The sequence below is a fragment of the Sander vitreus genome, chromosome 3, assembly GCF_031162955.1.
Source record: "Sander vitreus isolate 19-12246 chromosome 3, sanVit1, whole genome shotgun sequence".
Classification (NCBI taxonomy): Eukaryota; Metazoa; Chordata; class Actinopteri; order Perciformes; family Percidae; genus Sander; species Sander vitreus.
In genome coordinates, this window is record NC_135857.1 from 17,041,734 (window position 1) to 17,063,200 (window position 21,467).

Below are 21,467 nucleotides of genomic sequence, written 5' to 3' on the forward strand. Positions count from 1 at the left end.
CCTCCTGTTTTGTCAAAATAAACCTAATCTTTACCAAATCAGTTATATTGTTTTTTATGTTTTAACTTCTCAGGATAGCATACCTGGGTCTGACTCTGAGCCTGCGGACTATCTCATTCATTATTTGCATCCCGGGCTTCATTTTGCTCGGTCGACAGCTGAGGAAGGAGGAAAGAAATGCCATCCACGGAGCTCTGGCCAACGGCGGTACAGAGCTGGAGGCACTGAGGAAGGAGGAGTTTGTGATTTCTAATTCTGACCAATCACAACAAACAGTAGACAACAGCACAGCCAGGGAGACACGGCTGTGACAGATCCAACAGAACTGACCCCCCCTTGTCTCCTTCTCACAAACACACAAACAAACACACACACACACACACACACACACACACACACACACACACACACACACACACACAAATACAACCATAGACGGTCATATACACCCACAGTATGTACAGAGTGATACTGTACACATGCGCACACACTCAAATGAAATTTGCAGGGAATCACGTTGTATCCGATCATCTCATATAAAGCATAAATTCTATATTTGTACTACTGGACTTGTGAAGGCTTTGTGAATTTAACAAGGAATTTGATATAACTGAAATATTTCTTGAATGTACATGCTGTTATTTGTTTTTCTTATTAATAAAAGTATAACAATATTTTTGGGGTTTTAATGGTGGCACAAGAGATCAGATGGGAAATGTGACTTGTGCAGACTAATACACACATAGTATAATTCTGAAAACGAGCACTTATAGACTGCCTCTTTGAATTTTTCTTTCAAATGAAGTTTTTCTTGCTGACATCACAAGAGGAAAAGTGGCCTTAAAAACCAGAGGCACAATACTACATTTAAACAATTAACTATAATCAAGATGAGGAAAATTAAGCATCCAAAGAGACAGAGGTGAGGATTTTTTTTCAGAATTTAAATAGAAAAGATAAACTGGTTGTTGTGGAAATATGTCTGTGAATGTGTATTTCAGTGACTTTTAGAAGGCTTGGCAGTTGTTGATTTGATGTATGTGCCTCATTCACTCAATAGTTAGCTCTAAATCATGTGTCTCACATTTTAAACAGATATCTGAACAGACTTCTTTTGCTTTTAATTTCAGACTAAATGAAGTCTTTACACTCACTTAGAAAAACAAGGTTAATTTCTGACTGACTCTTAAACTTTTGTCTTTTACTTTAAGCCCAAAGTCAAGTCTGATTGTATTGCAGTTTGTGTTGTGTGCTTTCTGGATGTGAACTTGTTCCTTTGGTACACTAAAAATGGAAATTGTGTTTAAGTGAGATTTTCTTACCTGTTTAGTTTAATCTGTCTAGTGGAGGCTGCTCCATATTTTAATGCTTTTAATCAGCACTAGCCCCAATTATCTCCTAGGCAAATCTGATCTTATTAAATCTGATATTATTAAGGAGAAAAACGTTATAAGATACACAGCACACTAAACTTTGTCATGACAGATAGTAAGGATTAGTTTAAATTTGCTTAGAATATCTCAATGCACCTCAGCAGGCTCTGGTATAAAAAAAAAGCCATTCTTGTAGAAACAGATGGCTTAGGTGAATGATTGCTAATGTATCTGCCATGTGTTGTGCCTTGAAAAGGCAGAATTTGTTCTGTTGATAAAATATATACTGTCCGTTGTCCCAGTCTTTAGGCAAACGTTACCACCGTGTGAAGTATCACCACAGGAAATGTGCATTTGTGTAATTGATGTGTATGTCTGCAGCCATTGCTACATGTTTCACTGGTCTTTTTATTTTTATTTTTTTGCGTGTATAAGCTCCTGTGCCAAAACCCACAATATCAGTTTTATTTTCATAAACAGCTTCATCTCATAACCAGAACCCATTTTCTTGAAATCTGTCAAAATTATTTTTAAAACAAAAAGTGACATTAACCGACAAGCTACTGTATCTCAAAACATGTTTTAAGGTATTACTTTGGTCTTTGTAAATGTATAGCATATTATCATTTTGTAAGACCATTTCCAAAATGGATGTACCATTTTGTTAACTTACACTATGTGGTGAATGAATCATCTTTTTAATTCAGGTTTAGTTGCCAGCACAGGTGGCCACAAGTACAGACTCAGAGAGGAGCAGCAAGAGGTGTACATGAATGAAGTCATTATCTTAATAATGTAAGGCATTTCCTTGCATTAAAGAAATCAAAATGTAAATCATTTTCTTGGATTATTTTTTTTTAAATCTCAAAGAATATCTTAAAATGCAATACTAAAATAAAAATTTTAATACCCAATGCAATAAATGCTTTGGTGTTATTTATTCAAAACAAGGCACGGCATAAAGAATTGTAGCTTTATTAAACAAAATGTATTACATACATCCACCTAAAAGGCACTTCTATGTGTCTCCGACAGAAATGTCAGAACACAACTTGAAGAGGCATTTTTGCAATTTTGACTTGAAAAATTACTTTGGTAAACCCAATAACCTATTTATTCATCATAAAAAATGGGGACCATTGAAGCCTCTCGTGATTACAATCTCAGGTCCGTTTTCACAGTGGCAAGGCTTTGTTGGATAATGGAAATGAAACAAAACTTCAACCATAATGACTCACCACCAATACTAGGTGAAAAACAAATCTATCAGCTGGAATACAACAAAAACGTGTGCAGTGCAACTGTACATGCAAACTATATTTGCACAGCCATGCCAAGTACAGACTGAATTTACATACAGTTTTTAAGACCAATGTGGGTGCAGCAGGTGTCCCTTATACTAACAGAAATAAAGAAGCAAACACTCAGTATCAAAATACATTCATAGCTGTCACTGAACTAGCTTTTGACAAATCTTGCACTCTAAAGTGGGCAACTGGCTAACACCAATGACATCCATAAAACATCCACCCTTGTTGCATATTTCTTTAACATTTTAAAAGTGCTCTGTGATCAGACCTGGGTCAATTACTGACTGAAAACTCTCCAATTCCCTCGCACAACTAGTCTGATAGAGTGTGCACTTGAAAAAGCAATCCTCTCACTCACAATGCGCAAGGCTGAAACAGGAAACCATCCAATATTACTTGTTCCATTTAAGCTAGTTGAGCTAGCTACTCTATGCTTTAAAACCATTACTGATGATAGCAAACGTCTGTATCTCAGAGGAGCCAATCCTGGTTTTTATGATTTGCACTATGACACAAGGTGTTATATGAAGGTAAAGCATGTGTGGCAGTGGCTCTCTCGGGATTTAGCTGATTTGCTGTGTAAACACTTAAGAAGGATTTTACAATAACTAGTCGTCCTTTTTGTTTCCACTATCGTGAAGATTCTGAAAAGACAAAAAGAAAATGAAAAGAGAATGTCAGTTAATGTGTTATGACATTATGTATGACCACACACATTGGGGGTTTTACTTAACTTTTCAAAAATTGGTAATAATTAAACAAAACCTATTCAATTGATCTACTGTAAATCCAACTATTATAGGTTTCTTTAGTTAAAATCCCAGAAATAAATAGGATTTGTTGTCCTTCATTCAGATCAATAGACTGAGTTGATGATGAAATGGACAGGCTTCTTAAATTGAATTATGGAGATATGCCTCCAACCTGCCTGATGTTGATTAGTTTCAGTTGCTCTCTGAAACTGTTATATCTAGGTAGTGAATGACCCAACAAGTCACTAGCCTGATGTGTTTAGGACTTAGCATCACCTGGAGCTCCTGATGTTCTTTCAGCAGTCTTTCATACTCCCTGGCGAGGCCATCCATCTGCCTCTTCATCGCATCTGCCTCTAAGTTGGAGTTCTTCAGGGCTGGAGAGGAAACAAGCACAGGGCATCCTCATTGTCTTTAGAATTGACATGTTTTAAAGTCTACATTTCTTTCCTGGGGTTTGAATATTTTAAAAAACCCGCTAACATAAGCAACACAAACATTATAGTGGGCTTGTGCACATGTTCATGGATACTAACCATCTCCTGAGGTCTTCAGTTCTTCTTCAAGTTTCTCCACTTCTTTTCTTAACAGCTGCATGCCCTCTGCGACAGCCTTATCACTGTTGCCTTTCATCAGCGTCTGAAATACATCAAATGACATGAACCTCAAGCACTGCTCTTAAGCGTGCTTTACAATAAAAGCAGCCCAGCTGGCGCGCGCATATGTGACGTCATGAAATCGCCGTGACTATTTATACCCGCGCTGGTGATCGCGACACTAGTTGCAATCTTCCCCTGAACAGAGGCGGCGCTAATGAGGAAAGGCTACCGACTTTGCTCTTTCTACGGACTAGAAGAAGAAAAAGGTAAAACAAAGGCAGAACTGGCAGCAGCATTGACGTCAATGCTTCGATTTGATTTGATGACCTACTTGGTCGGATCAAGTCTTTCATTCACCATGAAAGAACTCATCTTAACCCAGTAAGTTTACAAGAGAGACTTGCAGTCACTCTGAGAGTCCGGGCATCCGGTTGCCCAGGAGCTGGTTCATGCTTCCCGTTTCCCCTTTGTCGTGCGCCGCTGAAAAAAAAAAAGAGTGGTGCGCGACCTCGGCTCGCGCGCTATAAATCCGGGCGTGCCGGCAAGATCTACGTCATTTTGACATCACGATGGCGCGCGTCAGGTTGGGAACGGCCAGTATAAATCACCTCTTAGTCAGCTACGTGTAACTCCCAACTCAGAGTGCGTGCGTTCACACCATCTAGGAGGTGGTTAGTGAGGGGAATCAAACCAAGTTTGAGGGTTTGGTAGACAAATGTCTGAAACATCAGTGATATAGTATAGATGGTATCTGCCTCAAAATGTGCACCTCGACATAAGGATTTGATGTTTAAACCTGTGGAGTTTTAAATTGAAAACGCGACACCTTTATATGTGCTAATGCATTTCATTATTCAATTATTAACTGTCTGACGTAGATTTTGCAGTTGTGGTTGTATCTAACCAATGTGGAGCCTACCTGTTCCAGCAGCTCTTTGTCCTCTTTGTATTTCTTGGCAACCTGATTAGCATTCTCAGCCTGCGCTTGAAGAGCAGCCGTAGTGCCAGACAGTGATGCCAGTTGGTTAATCAACGTGACCACTCGCTTCATAACCCTGCAAAATGACAATTAAAAAAAAAAGGGGGTTTGAGAAACACCTTTGATATGTTATTCAGGTATCAGTAAAAGAGATCAATGACTCACAGCCAGAGGAAGACAGCGAAGCCAGAGATGTAGAGGTTCCTCTGGGCTCTGAAAAGCTTCATGTGCAGGTGATCAAACATGTTCGGTTGCAGCTTGACATCTGTGCCAAGTTCTTTAGCTGAATATTTCCTCACCTCTCGCACTGCATCTAAAGAAAAAGGTGGAAGCAATGTCCAAAAAGTTACTCCTTTTCTACTGGTGCATTTTGATTTATTCCTCCCCCAACATAATCTATATGAGAGAGTGTTATAATGTGGTTCGATTAACCTGAATGACCAACCATTCAGTAGACAAAGGCCCTCAAAGTTCACCCATATTGGATGACCACCCCACCTATCTGAAACAGATATCTTCTCCAAAAATAAACATAACAGTATGGTTCTCTATTATTGGAAAGCTTTTTTTGGTCCGGGACAAATCCATATGTTGTCCTTAAATCTTACTTAGCAAAACACACTTTTAATTTTTTTAATAAGTTATAGGGTAGACACTTCTTTACATCTCATGAAGTTTTCGTGTTGTGCCCGCTATCAGCTGAGCAACAGCAGACTTCTGAGTATAGGGTGGGTCGGTCAGTCTAACAGTCTTTTTTTGCAATTGTTTGCAATTTATTTCTGAAAGAATGCGCCCACTTTGTGCCATCTTCATGTAGTTTTCAATTGTTGTTACAGTATTTAATAGTACGCCGAATTCCCCGCAGCACATTGTTGATGTTTTGAGACTGAAGTAGAGCTGGGCAATATATCGATATTATATCGATATCGTGATATAAGACTAGATATCGTCTTAGATTTTGGATATCGTAATATGGCATAAGTGTTGTTTTTTCCTGGTTTTAAAGGCTGCATTACAGTAAAGCGATGTCATTTCCTGAACTTACCAGACTGTTGTAACTGTTCTATTATTTGCCTTTACCCATTTAGTCATTATATCCACATTACTGATGATTATTTATCGAAAATCTCATTGTGTAAATATTTTGTGAAAGCACCAGTAGTCAACACTACAATATCGTTGCGGTATCGATATCGAGGTATTTGGTCAAAAATATCGTGATATTTGATTTTCTCCATATCGCCCAGCCCTAGACTCAAGTGGTCTAACTTGGAGTTATTACCTACAGTTTCTACAAAGTTGTAAGAAAAAAACAAAACGATACACTTTGTTTCACTTACCAATGAAGAGAACAATGAGTACTATGATCATTGTGTAAAACACTCTGTTCCAGAATCTCGCAACACAGTTCCAAATCCTCAGCTGGAAAATACTCTGCCACCTGCAACCACAAACAATGAGATGCATGATTACAACAATTACATTTACAGGCAGCATGTTGCAGTATGTCACTAACTCACTCACTATGCAACATACAATCACAATCTTCTGCAAGACCACCAAAACTGTCAACAGCAATTGCCCTATGTTTTTGTTGTGTTGATTGCAAGATCATGTTGTGGTAAACAACTTGAACTACACATATTCTGGTTTACCTCCTGGCTGAGATGAAGGGTAAACAGAGGAGGGCAAGAATGCCCATCTCCACGTAGAGAAAGAGGGCCACAGCAGTCCATTGCAGCGTCATCTCTAGTGAGGGCCTCTGAAGACAACCTGACAAAGATAGACACGAAACCTTACAGGGGAAAAACAGGCACAACTGGGTTCTGACTAGCCTCTCTGACCAAAAACAAACAAACAATAAAGCTTAGTTAGTAAAGTTTAGCTAAACTCTTTAAAGTTTAAAGAGGTTTAGCTAACGTGTATGGCTTTTAATCCTATTGGGCAAGTCAACAATGCAGCCTTGGTTCAGAAAAAATGCTAACTTAAGCTTCTTATCCGCTTCACGTACCTTAACGTAAACTCACAGATGCTATCGTTAACTCTGTCAAACTCACGTTATTGTAATCTACTTACGTTACAGCGCCACCACACGCAGCAATATGCCAACAAATAGTGTGTAACGCTTAGCTTTTAATAATGATATCATTTCTGTCCATGTTCAAAATCAGAAATCCAATGCTCCGTTATAAGTTAACGTTAAACTATCCTTGGCGATTTAAAGATAGCGTTAACGTTGGCTAACTAGCTAGCTAACGTTAAACATTATAAAATGCCGTTAAGTTTCAGCGTTCATGCATAAAAGGCACAAAGATAAACAACTTACCAGCAAATCACCAAGAATACCGACTAAAACAGAGTAATTATAGTTAGCTAACTTCCGAAATCAACCAGAGGGAAGTTAGTATGCTTCTACCTTCCTGTTCGCGACGAGTACTAGCCAATCAGAGGCAGAGTAGGTCCAATTGCATGCCGATAGAGAAAGACTATAAACATCTCTATGGCTCTGGTTGCATGGTTCCAGCCTAGCTTCCGGTCCTCTTTTTTTTTCCAAAATAAAACTAATTTCAAGTCAAGTTAAATTAAGTCAAAAAAAAATAAGGCTTAATTTAAACGTTTTTCATTGGCATATTATCAAACATTAATATGGCGGGAAAATGCTTCATTGTTTGTTAATTGGCTCAGTATGAACTTTATACATTTTACGGTGTTTGACTTTTGTCATTCAGTAGTACACCCTCCTTTTATTTAGGGTACACATTTTGTCTTTACTTTTAAGGCAAATTATTTTCGATCTATTCCTTTGGATAACTCTTTTAGCAAAGCCTAATTTACATTCACATAATGTTGTTTCCTTTGACTCAGTATTGATATTAATTATACTGCTACAAACACAAAGACGTTATCATTGTCAATAACATAAGAACCATTGTACCAGTATAACATTGTAGTTTTTTTGTAATTTTTATATTCTTTTCTCACTGCAAAGACTCAATAAAAAGATGTATTGCTAGTTGTAACATTTATAGAGAATACTGCACTTCATTAAATTTTCTTAGAGATAAAACTGATCCAAATTCTCGTTATCATTTTGGGTGTGCAGCTACAATAGTATGCCCCATGTTACATGTGCTCTTTGAGAAGCAAAATCACTCAAGCCTCATTATGCACTTACTCCTTACGGTTTAGGACAAACATTAATAATAACTAGATATTCTGTTTAATTAACTACATGATTACTGTTTAACGAAGGCTTGACGGGAGAACATAGCAATAAAGACAGACATCAGTGATACACGTATAGCTTTGCAGTTTTATTTGGCATAAAAATTAAATCATAATACTAAAATCAACAATATCACGTTTCAATATTCTCATGATCCCAGATCATCCACTGACCCGTATGTGTTCTGGAGGTAATCTATTACAGCTGATGTACTGGATAGAGAATTGAACACTTTTCTCTCAGGCTGGGAGCTAACCCTCTCCAGCATGTAGATAAGATGGTGGTGGAAGCAGGTGAATGGAGTGCCCTGCTCTATAGAGATGTCCACCCAGTCCCATATACACTCCAAAGGAGTATCCTCATAGCCAGTGAACATAGCAGGGTTAGCAAGCAAACCCCGCGCAGCCATCACACCTAATAAGCAAATACAAACAAACAAGACATTCAAATTCAAAAGGAATATTAGCATTTTGCATCTGTCATAAGTTGATGAATTTACAGTACTTGTTCAAGAGTGCGACTTGTTAAACACAAACGTACCATCGACACCAGTAAGCTGGTGAGTCGACTCCACATCACGGAGGTACTTTATGTCCCCATTAGCAATGACAGGGATGGATACGCTGTCTTTGATTGTCTTAATGGCATCATAATGAACTGGCTGGTGGCGTTCTTCTGCTGTGCGGCCGTGGACTGTTATCCATGACGCACCTGCTGATTCAGCCTTCTGGCAAAGATCCACTGTCCGCCTCAGGTCCTTGTGAATTCTGTGGGTGAAATGAAAACCTTCAAATTTCTCTCTTTTTTTTTTTTTTAACCAGGTATGGTATGATGTACAGCCCAACCAATATTGGATTATTGAGCAGATACTGATAGATATTTAAAAAATCAAAAAACAATATAGTCTGATAGTAATCTTTCTAACATAAACCTAAACAAATATTCTTGTTCCAGATCGCTTAGATTTTTTTTTTTCATTGTGAGCAAGAATATTGAGCGGAACGTTTTACAGTTGAAAAATAAACTTGTCAGTGCTCTGTGGTGAACAAACATTTCACGTGTAATCAAGTTTAATGTCAAAATTGGTTCAGGGTTTTTTTTACCTTATTTTGATGGATGCTGTATAGTTTGGATTGTCCACTTGGTTTCTGATATGTCTGACCATGTCTTTGACAAGTTCAGGCTTGTTAATGAGGCATGCACCATACCCTGCTGACATAGCCCATCTGAAAATACAACAATAAAGTTAATCAAACAACTTAGATTAAAAAAAAATCTTAAAGATTTGCAGGCATGTTCAGTGGGCACAGGGTTAAATAGATTTGTGTACAATTATCCATCATTGTAGCATTTGAAATAATAAAGATGAAAACACAAACATACTATTTTTATTATTTTTTTTAGAAATGAATATGCCAAACAAACTGTGAGCATTAGATGCTATATAAAATCAAATGCTGAAATAAGAGAGAGTGATAAAAAAAATTGTTTTGACTGTAAGCCAAAATGTATCAGGCCGTCAGTAACTGTACCTCTGGGGACAGCCACAGTTGAGGTCAACTCCATCTGAGAACGGTGCTACCACACAGGCTGCATCAGCCAGAGTCTGGGCATCATGGGAGGCAAACTGCACTATTAGAGGCCGGTCACCTGAGGAGGAAAAGGAATAACAAACAATTGTAATAAAAACGAAGTCATATCGTTTCTCAAGATTATGACAATATGGCACTATGTTCAAAGCTCACAATTAGTAACACATTTGTGTAAATATGCTGTGCATTAGAAGTGGTGGTGCAGCAAGACATTATGGTATTACGCTATTACAGCTCATATTGCAAAGTTGCCACTCACTCTCATTGGTAGTGAATTCACTGTCTCTGGCTTTGACAGATCGCATGAAGTCAGCAGCGACTATCATTGGTGTGAAGCAGATATCACAGTTGTATTTCCTCACCAAGGACCTGAATGCGAGCCTATGGATACAAAAAAATACTTGATTGAGCATAGTGTGCAACAGACACACAATAAAGGAAAGTTGTACATACTGTACATATGTTTAAGGCAGGAGAGAGCAGTAACGTTACTTGATCAAACACTTGAGGACGACTAAATGCTTTTCGTTGTATACTTTTAACAAGTGTTTGCAAATTCAAATGGCCCTAGTAATGAACTTAATATAACGTTACCTAAATAGAAATACAACCGACTATACTTACTTTGAATATCGAACCATTGGAGCACATATTTTCAGGACCTTTCCCTTTTCAAACATGTCCATGATACTGGTGTTACCGTTAGAGGTCTTCATTTCTCTCCAGTAGCGTTGTAAGCTAGCTAGCATAACAAGCTAACAAGCTCAAATACAAGAGTAGTTTCGTTCATGGATAGATTGTGACGTCTGACATCTATTTCATTGTTTCAAAGACGAGAGCAATTAGGCCGTAAAACCCCACACAGTAACATACAGATACACATATATAACTAGGTTAGCATCGGAACAATAATAAACAACGATAGTCCACCATGCGGGAAAAATAATGTAGGCGTGTGTTTACGACCTCTGAACCCACACGTCATACAACGCTCTGTGTGTTTATTTTATTTTGTTTTCAAATCCTAAATATCTCTCCAGCAATGTTAATAGTAGGTTCTACACTTAATAAATAATATATAATATATAAATAATAAAAATGGTGTTCGATGTTACAGCGATACACCCACGTCAATGCTGCCTTCAGGTTCTGTTGGGAAAAGGTAGTTCTCGAGTTTTTAAATCAATAAAGCAAACCAAAGGTGTAATTAGAATAACTTGCTGAAAAAGGGCTCACTGTCCAATGATGGATAAAATAAAATAAATTCAAAGTTAGTCTATCTTCAATATTATTATTGTCAACTGATAAACTTAAAACTTAGCAGGTTGTGAAAAGCAACTCCATCTGTGCAACAGTGGGTGAGATGTGTAGTAAAAAGACAAAAGGTGAAATACACTGAGAAGATGGTGCAATAAGTTACCCAATACCTACCGTTTCTCAGCTTTCACCAGGTCAGGACTGCTGATGGTGGTTTTTGCCCGCTATGTTTACTTTATTGGGCAAGTCATATTTGTGCAATTCAAACTTGAATTAACTATGTGGGGGTCTAACTGAGATGTATTAAGCACTGTTTGGAAACATTGACTCATACTGAGAGACAATAATTGTGTGTTAACAAGTTAAAAGCCTCTGGTTTAAAGTGGCAGACAAAGCTGGTGAGTGAAATAACTGTAAACACATTGTAACACATGCTTCTTTGCACATCTCATCCCAGTCTATTCAATGTGTTATATTACAGTAATTCAATCATAGTTTGTTTAAAGTCCTATCATGCGTCTTTAATAAAAGCAAAAAGAAACATGCCAATACAACAAACATCAAGTGGTCATAAGAGAGAGAGAGAGCTTATGTGTTGGATGTAATGTGTAACTTATTTGTAGATAACATTATTTGTAGAATACCTAAAAAGCCAAAAGTTACAAACTTCTGGCTGATATCAGAAGAGGTTTTCTGATGTTTTTTATTTTGTAACTGTAATCATTTACAGTGACTACTAGAACAATTTCCCCAAATGGCACTTTTTCTAAAGACTGGGACTGCATTTTGTAATATGACCTACTCTAACTGTACAATGTTCTGATTTTGTATGGCGTAATTTTTTGTCACTGGTTCAATTGCATGTTATCTCAATTATCCCCATTTTTCAGTGTCTCCACTGTGTAGTGCCAAGTCAACAGAAAATCTTTTTAAATCTTTAATGTTGAAAATGTGATTTGAAGCACAGAATCAACCTCCCTCTGGAATGGCAGTACTTCCCCTCTCCGGCCACAGTAGGGCATTAAAGCATCACAATTCCTAAAACATCTCTCCTTGTGACGAGTCTTAAGCGACAATTCACCCAAAATCAGGTATATTGTTTTCCTACCTGAACAGATCAATAGCAAATCCATCTACCGAGATGTTTGAGTGATTTTGCTGAGGTTTGGATATCTTTGCTGCACAGTAGATCATCCGCTCAATGGCATTCATAAAAACCTTCAAATGTTTCTCTTCTGAAGAATGTAACTATTACTTTATCATCAACAAACCAACAACTTCTTTATACATGACATTCCTGTGGTCCAAGTTTGTTAGTGTATTTGTGATTTTGTAGGCCACCTCCTCATACAATATACTGTAAAATTGTTGAACTGATGAACACTTTATTTCAAACAAACACTGAATTAGTGACTAATATTAAAAAGAAGCATCAACACACATTAAAAAGGGACAAAGGGCATCACAAAAATATCCCTTGCTATGACTGTGGAGAGACCCGTTAAACAGCTGATAAAATCTCAGAACCTAAAACTCCAACATTATAAATACAACTTCAATCCAAGTCAAGCCAAAGGAAGTGGTGGCAGTTGAATGCAGCTTGTTATTTTCACTAGTAAGCCAGTGAGTGCGATCAAAAATAATATCCACTTTTTAGTAAACTCCACACTCATGATCCATCTATACTACCTGCTTAAAGCAGTTTTACACATCACAACGAACAGAAAAGTTCTCTTAATCTACTAACATTTTGATAATACATTATGAATCGCAGCTATACACAGTGGACAGAGAGGAGGCTTGAGAAGAGCTTAGCTTGTGTCTATGTTGTTTAGAAACACACAATACCCTGTGAAGAAATAAAACATGCGTTAAGTATTTTTACCACATCCTTTATACAGTGTGGATACATTAGTGATTTCTTAGCATACATCCAAACCCCAGCACCACATTTAATTTTCCTTTCCTCTGCCTTGCATATGAATCACTTTGAACCATATTCTAAGTTAGTAGTTTTAAAAGAAATTTTCTCTATGATTACCAATCACTCGGTTTACTTGACCAACTTGATGCAACATGAGGAGAGTTCCTCTACTGAGGGCAAATACGTATTCTCCTCATCTCCATATGAGCCAATTCTACAGCCAGTCATATTTTTGTTTTTATATGAGCATGCCTCTAAAAACCAACAAGCTGCAAAGTGAAGCATTTAATAAAATATCCATTCCAACTGATTGATCATCCTTTGGCAGGAATATAAACATGAATACATGGACTGAATGGATATTTTACCCACTTTGTCCATGTCTTGTCACCTCTGATATCTGTAACATCACAGCAGAGGTACTTCCTGTCCACAGCTTAGGAGGAATACTTAAAAAGACAACACAGCAGGTCAAATGGCAGCCAGCCTTGGGGGAGCTACAGTATAGAGGACGTGTGTCCTAAGCCACCTGCCCCCTCCCTCACTGAGGTAGCTCTCTGCGACCAGCAGCCTCCAGCTCCACGCTGGAGAGGAAACGTTTGGACAGTCGGTGGCAATTGTAGCTCAGCTGTGTGGTGTAGAGGGCGCTGGTTTTCTTGGGGTAGACGATGGTGGTACTCTTGAAGTGCTGCGGCCGATGGCGAGGCTGGAACTCCAGTTGTGTCTTGTAGTGGCGCCAGGTACTGTGGGGCACGGCCATGATGGTCTGCCTGCAGCGTTCAAGGCCCTGGCCCGTAGGCAACAGGGCCACACCCTGGATGAAATGGCGGTCCGAGTCGTAGTGCACGGATGAGGTGTATCTGTGGAGGAGGGAAAATGTGAAGGTTTAAACTGGTGCAAAACAACGGAGTGAAACTAGTCTGCATCCCACCTGCACCAACTAATCATTTCACTACAATGCATGGTCTGTCCAAGTCCACTGTTCTCTTGTTTGCCTATATACACACTTTGTTAGTTATCTTGGTACATATTTAAGACAAAATACTACAGCCTGCATGTCTTCATGGTGTGCCATTTTTCTGCATATCCTCCAGCAGGTCTATTGCTGCACAGAACAGGTCATACCAAAACTAGTCTCGCTTTGCCAGACCTTCTGGTTAGTCCACACAGCATTCCGGGATGGGAGAAAAACGTGCTCTGGTTTATTGGCATTTCTTTGAACCAATCACAATCGTCTCGGGCGGTGCTAAGCACCGGGAAAAGCATGCCGCTGCAAAATAGCCTTGGGAAGAAACTTATTTTGGTGGAACACGTACGTTCAAAAGTTGTTTTAGTCATGAAACATAAAACTCAGATTGGACAGATAGTCTAGCTAGCTGTCTGGATTTACCCTGCAGAGATCTGAGAAAAGGTATAGTCCTCATAAACTGACCCGAGTTTAAAATGCCAACATAAAGGAAGCCCAAGGCAACGGATATCCGGCCTACATAAGTGAAATCCGGTGGAATTTCCGTAGGCAACGGAGCAATCCCGGAAGTGGAACGTTGAGGATATAGACTTTACCAAAACTAACCCAGTAAACCCACCTTATTTCCTTCGACGGTAACGGATCAAGTGCTATGCCCTCCCCAAAGGACAATGGGTGTAGCTGATGGAAAGATCCAGTAGCTAAAACTGGAACCTGCAATGCAAAAATCAGCCCGACAGTTAACACATAAGGAGCCAGTACAGTACATTCTCATAGGTCTAGTTCAGTGCTAAGTGACCCACTTTCTCCAGTCGGCCAGAACATGCATTCCGTTCTCGCAGGGATATCTAAAGTGTTATTGTCAAAGAACTTCCACAAACATATTACAGTTTATTTAACTAAAAATGGGAGGGTCAGCAAAACAATGGGCATGTTTGACAGTTTCAGAGTTAACTTCCTGTGTGCAGTGGCAACATCTAACGTTATTCCAATGCAAGACAATTAACCTGCAATTTGTGGGATGAACTACCCTATAAAATGTACTTAAGCATTGTGGAAACTAGCAGGTTTGCAATACTAAATTCCTAGTAGTAGGCCTATGCCAAGTCTTCCATGTCAAATATACTAGGATTTAAAATTGTGTTCACATGAAATTTGTGGTCATTTTACATAACTCCAAAGAGAGTTCATATTGCTTAACTAACAGTATTTAACGTTAATTAGGAGGTACTTTTTACCTACCAGGGAGCCCCTGCCCTCGTCTTCAGACACCGGGCTCACGCCCCCGGCTTTATCCGCACACACAGGCAGCAGCCAGGCGCTGGGGCTCGGACTCGGGGGTAACCCGGAATCCGGGCTGTCAAGTCCTCTATCAGCCCTGCAGCTCATATCCAGTGGATCTCCTTCACATACATTTGACAAGTTCAACCTGCCTACCATTTCTAGCTAAAAGTTGCAAAAGTCCAGCGACTGAAACGCTGATTACGAAAGAGAAATACTTCCAGATTGCAGTTCCTTATGAGTTTTTCTTTTTTTCTTTCGTCAACGGGTTTGTTGCAAAGTCCCACGGTGTTATGCAAACCTCTTCCCGGGCAGGATGCACAGCTGCCCGCTGGAAATATCATTAACCGGGCGTTAATTCAGTCCTCTAACCGCCAGACCTTCAAAACACGAACATTAAAAACTGGCCTTTACTTTGACATTCAAAAATATCGAAGCATAACCCAACTCCGCGGTGAAGGTGTTTAAAGAGATGGGAAAGTTTGTCAGCTTTTGAACTGAGCAGAGGATGTGAGGGAGTCCTGCTGCCCGCGGCTCGTCTTCAAACTTCTTTTTCCCTCAAATGGGCCTTCAGAGCCATAAACACACGAAAGGAAACGCCTTTTTGAAGCATTTGGCTTTCTGATTGGATGGAGGATACGTGGAAACCAGAGACGGGGCTTGTCATGGACACTTTTCCAGCCCCTCATTCAAAATTGGATCCTGGTAAAATCCATGGATGTAGGAAAATAAAATAAAATGTAAAATCAGTCAGCGATGCTGATATTGTTTTCACCTTATGAGTCTATGTGTAGGTATGTTGTAATTTTTCAAACAGGATCGTTATGAGGTAAACAGGGGGCTTTTTACCTCATACTGATCTGACCGACATATATGCTATCTTTCAGAGGCTGTAGCAGTTTTAAAGCCAGAGTGAATATATTGGTATCCTATTAACTAGACGAGGTGAGGAATCCATTGATACCCACCTTGACATTCAAGCTTGTTGGTAAGGTGGGTAGATAACACTCAAAGACAAGCAACATTTTATTTTATTAAAAAAAATTGCACCTTCACAGTCACTTCATCCTGGCACTTCATCCCCCCCCCCCCCACCCCACTTTACGCCCCTGGCACAACACCATAAACTTTACAGGTGTGTAGTTGACATCGAAATGAAAGCAGAGTTTGAAAATGGGTTTGGTCCGAGCAAGGTCGCTGGAAGTAGGGGGGGGGTATAAGAAGGTAGGGAAGGGGCCCCACCACTTTAGGCCCCTGGCCTGATTGGCGTCACTGCTGGTGTGAGTCCATCGCAAGATGGTCTCTAGTTTTTCCTGGTATTGTACATACTGTTCAAATGGAAGCAGATTCAAATGTCCAAATAAATTTGATAAAGCACAAGGGGAAATGATGGCAATGTTTTAATAGTGTTCAACAATTGCTTGTGTAGCATACAATTCAGACAATACAAACCAGCAACATTTTGTACCTGAAGGCAGAAATGTGTACACTAATACAGTCACATTTAATTGTTTTACTACAACTGAGAGGCATTGGCATTCAAACCAGTGATCAGGGCACTGACTTCAAATAGCCAATTTTCTTTTTCTCCCAGAATGTGGTGATGTACTGCATTTGACATAGCTGAGGATACATGAGGGAGCAGCTTCAGAGACACAGAGATCACTTAGCAAAGTTCTGAGACAAACCCATTCTGTTATCTGAGTGCAATTTGCCCAATGGATATGGAGGGATTGATAAATACACTATAACACAACCTTGTTATCATGTCAATGCAAAGGAGACAGAGGCTTACATTATCCAAGAACATGTTGGACTGTTAAATAAGACTGACTGCACACACATACATGTATGTACACATATCGTAAGCACCCCAGGCAACGGCCCAAGTTAAAAGACTTAACTTGCTGGTTCTAATTTCCAAGTCAACCTAGAGGGATTTTAAATGCAAAGACAAAGCCTCATGTCTGACTGAAGATGCAGTAAATCCAAAGATTCTCTTTGTCCCAGACTTGGGGACTCTAAACCCGGAGTCAGCGATTCATGTTAGGCCTCCGTTCACACAAACAGTCCCGACACTGCGGACAGCAGAGAGGCACACAAATTTCAACCCGGTATCCCCGTATTGAAATTCAAAAAGTTGAGGAAAACCCAATGTCGATCTTTAAAACGTGTTATGTTCAGAAAACCATTTCAATTAAGATCAGGCTGCCTGTAATCATTGTGGGTTAGACACCCCGAGAGGCAGCCAGAGGCTCTCTGAGCAGATTTAGTGAAAAGCACTATTGTTGTTTTTCTGAGTGCATACACTGAAAGAAAGGTGGGGAATTGCAGAACTAAATGACATATGTAACAATAGCAAGGAGAGTTTGAGGAAGTTTCTTGATAATCCAGCGTCAGCTTGGGTTCATTCAGTTCACGTCAGTCAGAAAATTCAGTCAACTTTTTGCTCTTTCTCCATAACTGAATGGAGCATAATGAAGTATTTGAGATGAATTACTGCAAGAGACGTGACGACCATCCCAGCCTTCAGCCTTTTTCATTTTCAAGATACAATTTCAGTGTGTGTCTTCACAGTCTCTTCTTGATGAGTTTCTCTAGTTTGCGGATGCGAGAGGACTCCTGCTCAGGGGTAGGTGTACTGAAGAGAGAGGAGCCGCCGTCAGCCCCGGACGGTGGCGTGGGTAGTCTCTGCCTGAAGAGCTCCAACATGCTGCTCTGTTCACTGCGCTTCAGACCCTTCATGTACATCCACACACAAGTACACATAAACACAGGGGATATCACAAAGTATTAACAAAAACTCTCTTAATACACCAAACAAGAGGAAAATGCTAAACTGGGAGTGTGTTGGTTCACAGTAACAGGTTATACATAGGATATGCAAAACAGAATTATAGGAAAAAAATAAAAACAGATTACAGAGTCAAAGTGAGAGCTAATTCAAAATTACAATGTTTGCTAAAAGTTAGATGAGAAAATAAATATCAGCCTCAAACCTGTATGTTCAAGTTGAAGCTACAGGCAGCAACCGGTGTTCTTAGCTTAGCATGAAGACTGGAAGCAGAGGTAAATCGCTAGCCTGGCTCTGTTCAGAGGTAACAAAATCCACCTACCAGCACCTTTAAAAGTACCAGGCTAGCCGTTTCCCCCTGATAAGCTAAGCTAAGCTAACCAGGTTCAGCTCCATATTGAAGATACAGATATGAGAGTGGTATCAATCTTCTCATCTAACCCTTACCAGGAAAGCTACTTGTTTTTCCAAAAATGTCTACCTATTCCTTTGAATTACTGGTACAGTAAAAAACCAACTGACCTTCATGTCCAGAATCTTCTGGAAGGTCTCAGGATTTCCATCAGCCAGGAGCTTGATGTAGTTATCAACAAACACCACTGGTGGTTCATGTGGGGCCATCACCACCTGCGGAGAAGTAGAGTTTAATGTTGGTTTCACCCCTCCCTCCTTTCCTGTGAACCATCATGGGACAACTCAAGAGATCTTTAAATGATCCCACATGGGGCAGCTATGGCCCAAATGAGGGAAAAGGGGGGCTACAAACTGACAAAACCAAGTAGTTCTAGCTGCAAATAAAGTTGCGACTATGGTTCTATATTTAGGAGCACCTCACTGTTTTTTTTTTCTTCCTGTTTACATGCCAATTACTCCATGCATCGGTGGGCAAGAATTGGATTTACCGGTAATTATTTTGGGGTGTATAATGAGTCTGAGCAATAATTATAATCAAGAGCAGGCTGAAATAGTTTAATGGGGCACATGTCTTTCTGGATTGGATTCTATTGTTTTTTTTTTTCCAACAATAAAGACTGGAAAACGTGGTTTGGGTAACATTTCTTACAGCCGCTCCAAAGCAGGCAGACCAACACATGGCTGACAGACCCCCACCTCCCATCTCATGCATACGCATGCACGCAGGGATCATCTCACAAAATGTTTCTCCTTTACTTCACTTCTAAAAAAAGACTCAAATCTGTCCTTTCAGTGTTTACTCTTTTTACTCAAGGTACAATACATAAGAAGGCGAGCTGCACAGGGAGGGAGAGAGTTTAGCATTCAGAAGCAGGAGAGAAAGAAGGAAGAACAGGCATGAAAGACTCAGGATCGTGTGGAATTCTTAGCGTTCATACTAGCCCTGCTGACTGAGTGATTTACTTAGCAACTGTCTTGGAGTCAGGCCAAGAGAAAGGCCTGTAGGGACCTTGTAAAAATGAGAAAGAAAGGAGGAGAGGGAGTTAAGAATGAAAACGGGCATAAAAAAGGGAGAGCAAGGGTAACGGGGGGCATTTAGGCTGAACAAGGGAGGGGAAGGGAGGTTGCCTTTTAAGAACTCCGCAGAAGAGAACTTCAGAGGTGGAAGAGAAAGCTGGAGCAATGGTTGGCTGGGCTGGAAGAGCATGGAAAACAGCCACGTCTCACAGGCATCGTACCGGCCAGGAGAGGCCGTCTCAGACAGACAGAAAGAATTCTATGTACTTTAAACATAATTAAGCACTGGCTCACAAAACAGACAACCCAAATCGATTCATCGTAACACTCAAAGGAGATACTTTGATAGCTAAACAAAGAATTAACTTAAAAATACAGTGATAACTCTTCTGTGAACTGAAGCGCAAGTCAATATTGAATCAGTTTAAAGCTGCTTTAATCAATATTCTTATATTACCAATGGATAAAATGACCATGTGTAATGTGTAAGGGGTCGCTAGTAGTAACAAACCCACAGTCAATTATCACAGTTCCCCTCAGCTTTACAGACCGCTTTAGCATCTTTAAGCTAATTTTTAGCAAACACGCTCTGATAAACTACTGTATTCTACCTGCCCAGCACCAAACAGCAGAAAGAAAAAAAGTTAGCTGCTAGCTGGTGAACACGAGACAAATATATTTGCCTAAGGAGTCAACACCACAAACTCCAAATAAATGTTTGTCTGTGTGCTAGTTTTTTGCTAACACGTAACAACTTTATAAGGTGATAATATGTCAATGTTGTGTTTACAGCTTGTTTCACTGCTCTCAAGTGGCTAAAAAAAAAATAATAAAATAAAATGAATGCTACTTACATTCTACTACTACTTACATGCATAGTTACTTACATAGTTTAGTTACTTAAATATACTAACATATTTGGAACATCAAGAGGATAGTTGTGATTAGTGTGAGATCATTAAATCAACTCTAGAACCATATCACAGGATTAAAAATGTGCAGCTGTGTACATGGCAAACAATTCAACAACACCCTAACCTACATTGGTCAATAATTATTTTTGTATTGCTCAATCTCACACCACTCAAGTAAAAACCAATAGAGGAATTATGGAGTACCTGCTCATATATTAGATAATTCTATGACAAGCTAATTTAAAAAAAATTGGACTATGTATACAAGTTCACCAAGGTATAAATCATTTGCAAAAATAATACTGTTCCAGTTTAAAGAATTTATAAGCTTAAACACTTTAAATGTACAGGGAATCCTACAGTGGGCTTAACTGTTAAAGTGAGCATTGAAAACCTTAAAGTGCTCTTTCGATTGTCCCAATGACTTGCAGTTTTTTTGGTGGGGGCACCAGATTTAATTTCAAGTCACAGCATCACAGAGCGTAATTTAAAACTATTGTTACGGTTAGACAGAAGAATTCTTATTGACCCTCTTTCGATGGGTTTGTCTTTCAGAGGCTTCAGTCTCAGCCCAAGGTGGAAGCAATTACCTGTGAGGAACCTTGATGTTGCACAAAGTTGATGGGTAAAATGTTGGCTACAGTACAAAAGCTTCTTTTTACTTATATGAGATTTCTCTCTCGAAGGCCAAAACTGAAGAAATCCATGTATAGCTCTTTCAAAATTGTTGTTGTTGGTTTTAGAAGGATGCAACCCAGACATCATCCTTGCATGCCTTCTTGCTACTAGGGACAAAATGCAATGCTTGATAGGATCTTAATTATTAGGACTCTATCATTTGTCTATCAGTCTAATTATAACTAACAATTGTCTTCTATAGGATGTTTGTTTGCATTTTTTCTTTTAATATTATTGTAGTAACAGATTTCCAGCCTAAACAATTATTATTTTGTCTTCTGCTGTCACAGTAATTGAAGTGAATCACTCGGAGGCCTTCATGTAGCGTCAGTTATGTTAGTTCTCCAGAAGCCATATAGATCACATTTCAGCTGAAGGGGCCCGCTGGCA

At 39.4% G+C, this 21,467-nt stretch overlaps 5 protein-coding genes across 6 annotated transcripts in view; 1 reads left to right on the forward strand and 4 right to left on the reverse strand.

Annotated features, from left to right (window-relative positions):
- Nucleotides 1-2,796, forward strand: part of slco1c1 (solute carrier organic anion transporter family, member 1C1) — a 41,463-nt gene extending 38,667 nt beyond the window's left edge. Inside the window, exon 15 of the mRNA XM_078246292.1 lies at nucleotides 74-2,796. Within this exon, the coding sequence (XP_078102418.1) occupies nucleotides 74-311 (238 nt within the window). The 3' untranslated portion in view covers nucleotides 312-2,796. The remainder of the gene's footprint in view (nucleotides 1-73) is intronic.
- bcap29 (B cell receptor associated protein 29) lies at nucleotides 2,333-7,467 on the reverse strand. Its single transcript, XM_078246294.1, has 8 exons — nucleotides 7,340-7,467; nucleotides 6,669-6,786; nucleotides 6,354-6,454; nucleotides 5,179-5,326; nucleotides 4,954-5,089; nucleotides 3,972-4,074; nucleotides 3,712-3,812; nucleotides 2,333-3,327 (listed from the first exon to the last, which is right to left on the reverse strand). Exons 2-8 carry the CDS (start codon nucleotides 6,758-6,760, stop codon nucleotides 3,292-3,294), a joined length of 717 nt encoding a protein of 238 aa, XP_078102420.1. The 5' UTR covers nucleotides 6,761-6,786; nucleotides 7,340-7,467; the 3' UTR covers nucleotides 2,333-3,291.
- Nucleotides 7,468-8,306: 839 nt separating this feature from the next.
- Nucleotides 8,307-10,810, reverse strand: dus4l (dihydrouridine synthase 4-like (S. cerevisiae)). The gene is made up of 6 exons (XM_078246293.1): nucleotides 10,456-10,810; nucleotides 10,091-10,212; nucleotides 9,772-9,889; nucleotides 9,343-9,465; nucleotides 8,780-9,006; nucleotides 8,307-8,653 (listed from the first exon to the last, which is right to left on the reverse strand). The coding sequence occupies exons 1-6, from the start codon at nucleotides 10,578-10,580 to the stop codon at nucleotides 8,388-8,390; spliced, it is 981 nt and encodes a 326-aa protein (XP_078102419.1). The 5' UTR covers nucleotides 10,581-10,810; the 3' UTR covers nucleotides 8,307-8,387.
- A 1,643-nt stretch (nucleotides 10,811-12,453) lies between these two features.
- On the reverse strand, nucleotides 12,454-15,816 carry rflnb (refilin B). The gene is made up of 3 exons (XM_078246295.1): nucleotides 15,222-15,816; nucleotides 14,599-14,693; nucleotides 12,454-13,872 (listed from the first exon to the last, which is right to left on the reverse strand). Exons 1-3 carry the CDS (start codon nucleotides 15,417-15,419, stop codon nucleotides 13,554-13,556), a joined length of 612 nt encoding a protein of 203 aa, XP_078102421.1. The 5' UTR covers nucleotides 15,420-15,816; the 3' UTR covers nucleotides 12,454-13,553.
- Nucleotides 15,817-16,647: 831 nt separating this feature from the next.
- vps53 (VPS53 subunit of GARP complex) overlaps nucleotides 16,648-21,467 on the reverse strand; it is a 28,193-nt gene continuing 23,373 nt past the window's right edge. For both annotated transcript variants that reach the window (XM_078246297.1, XM_078246296.1), the window contains exons 21-22: nucleotides 18,577-18,681; nucleotides 16,648-17,999 (exon numbers count right to left, since the gene is read on the reverse strand). In XM_078246297.1, coding sequence (XP_078102423.1) covers nucleotides 17,832-17,999; nucleotides 18,577-18,681 — 273 coding nt within the window. In that variant the 3' untranslated portion in view covers nucleotides 16,648-17,831. The remainder of the gene's footprint in view (nucleotides 18,000-18,576; nucleotides 18,682-21,467) is intronic.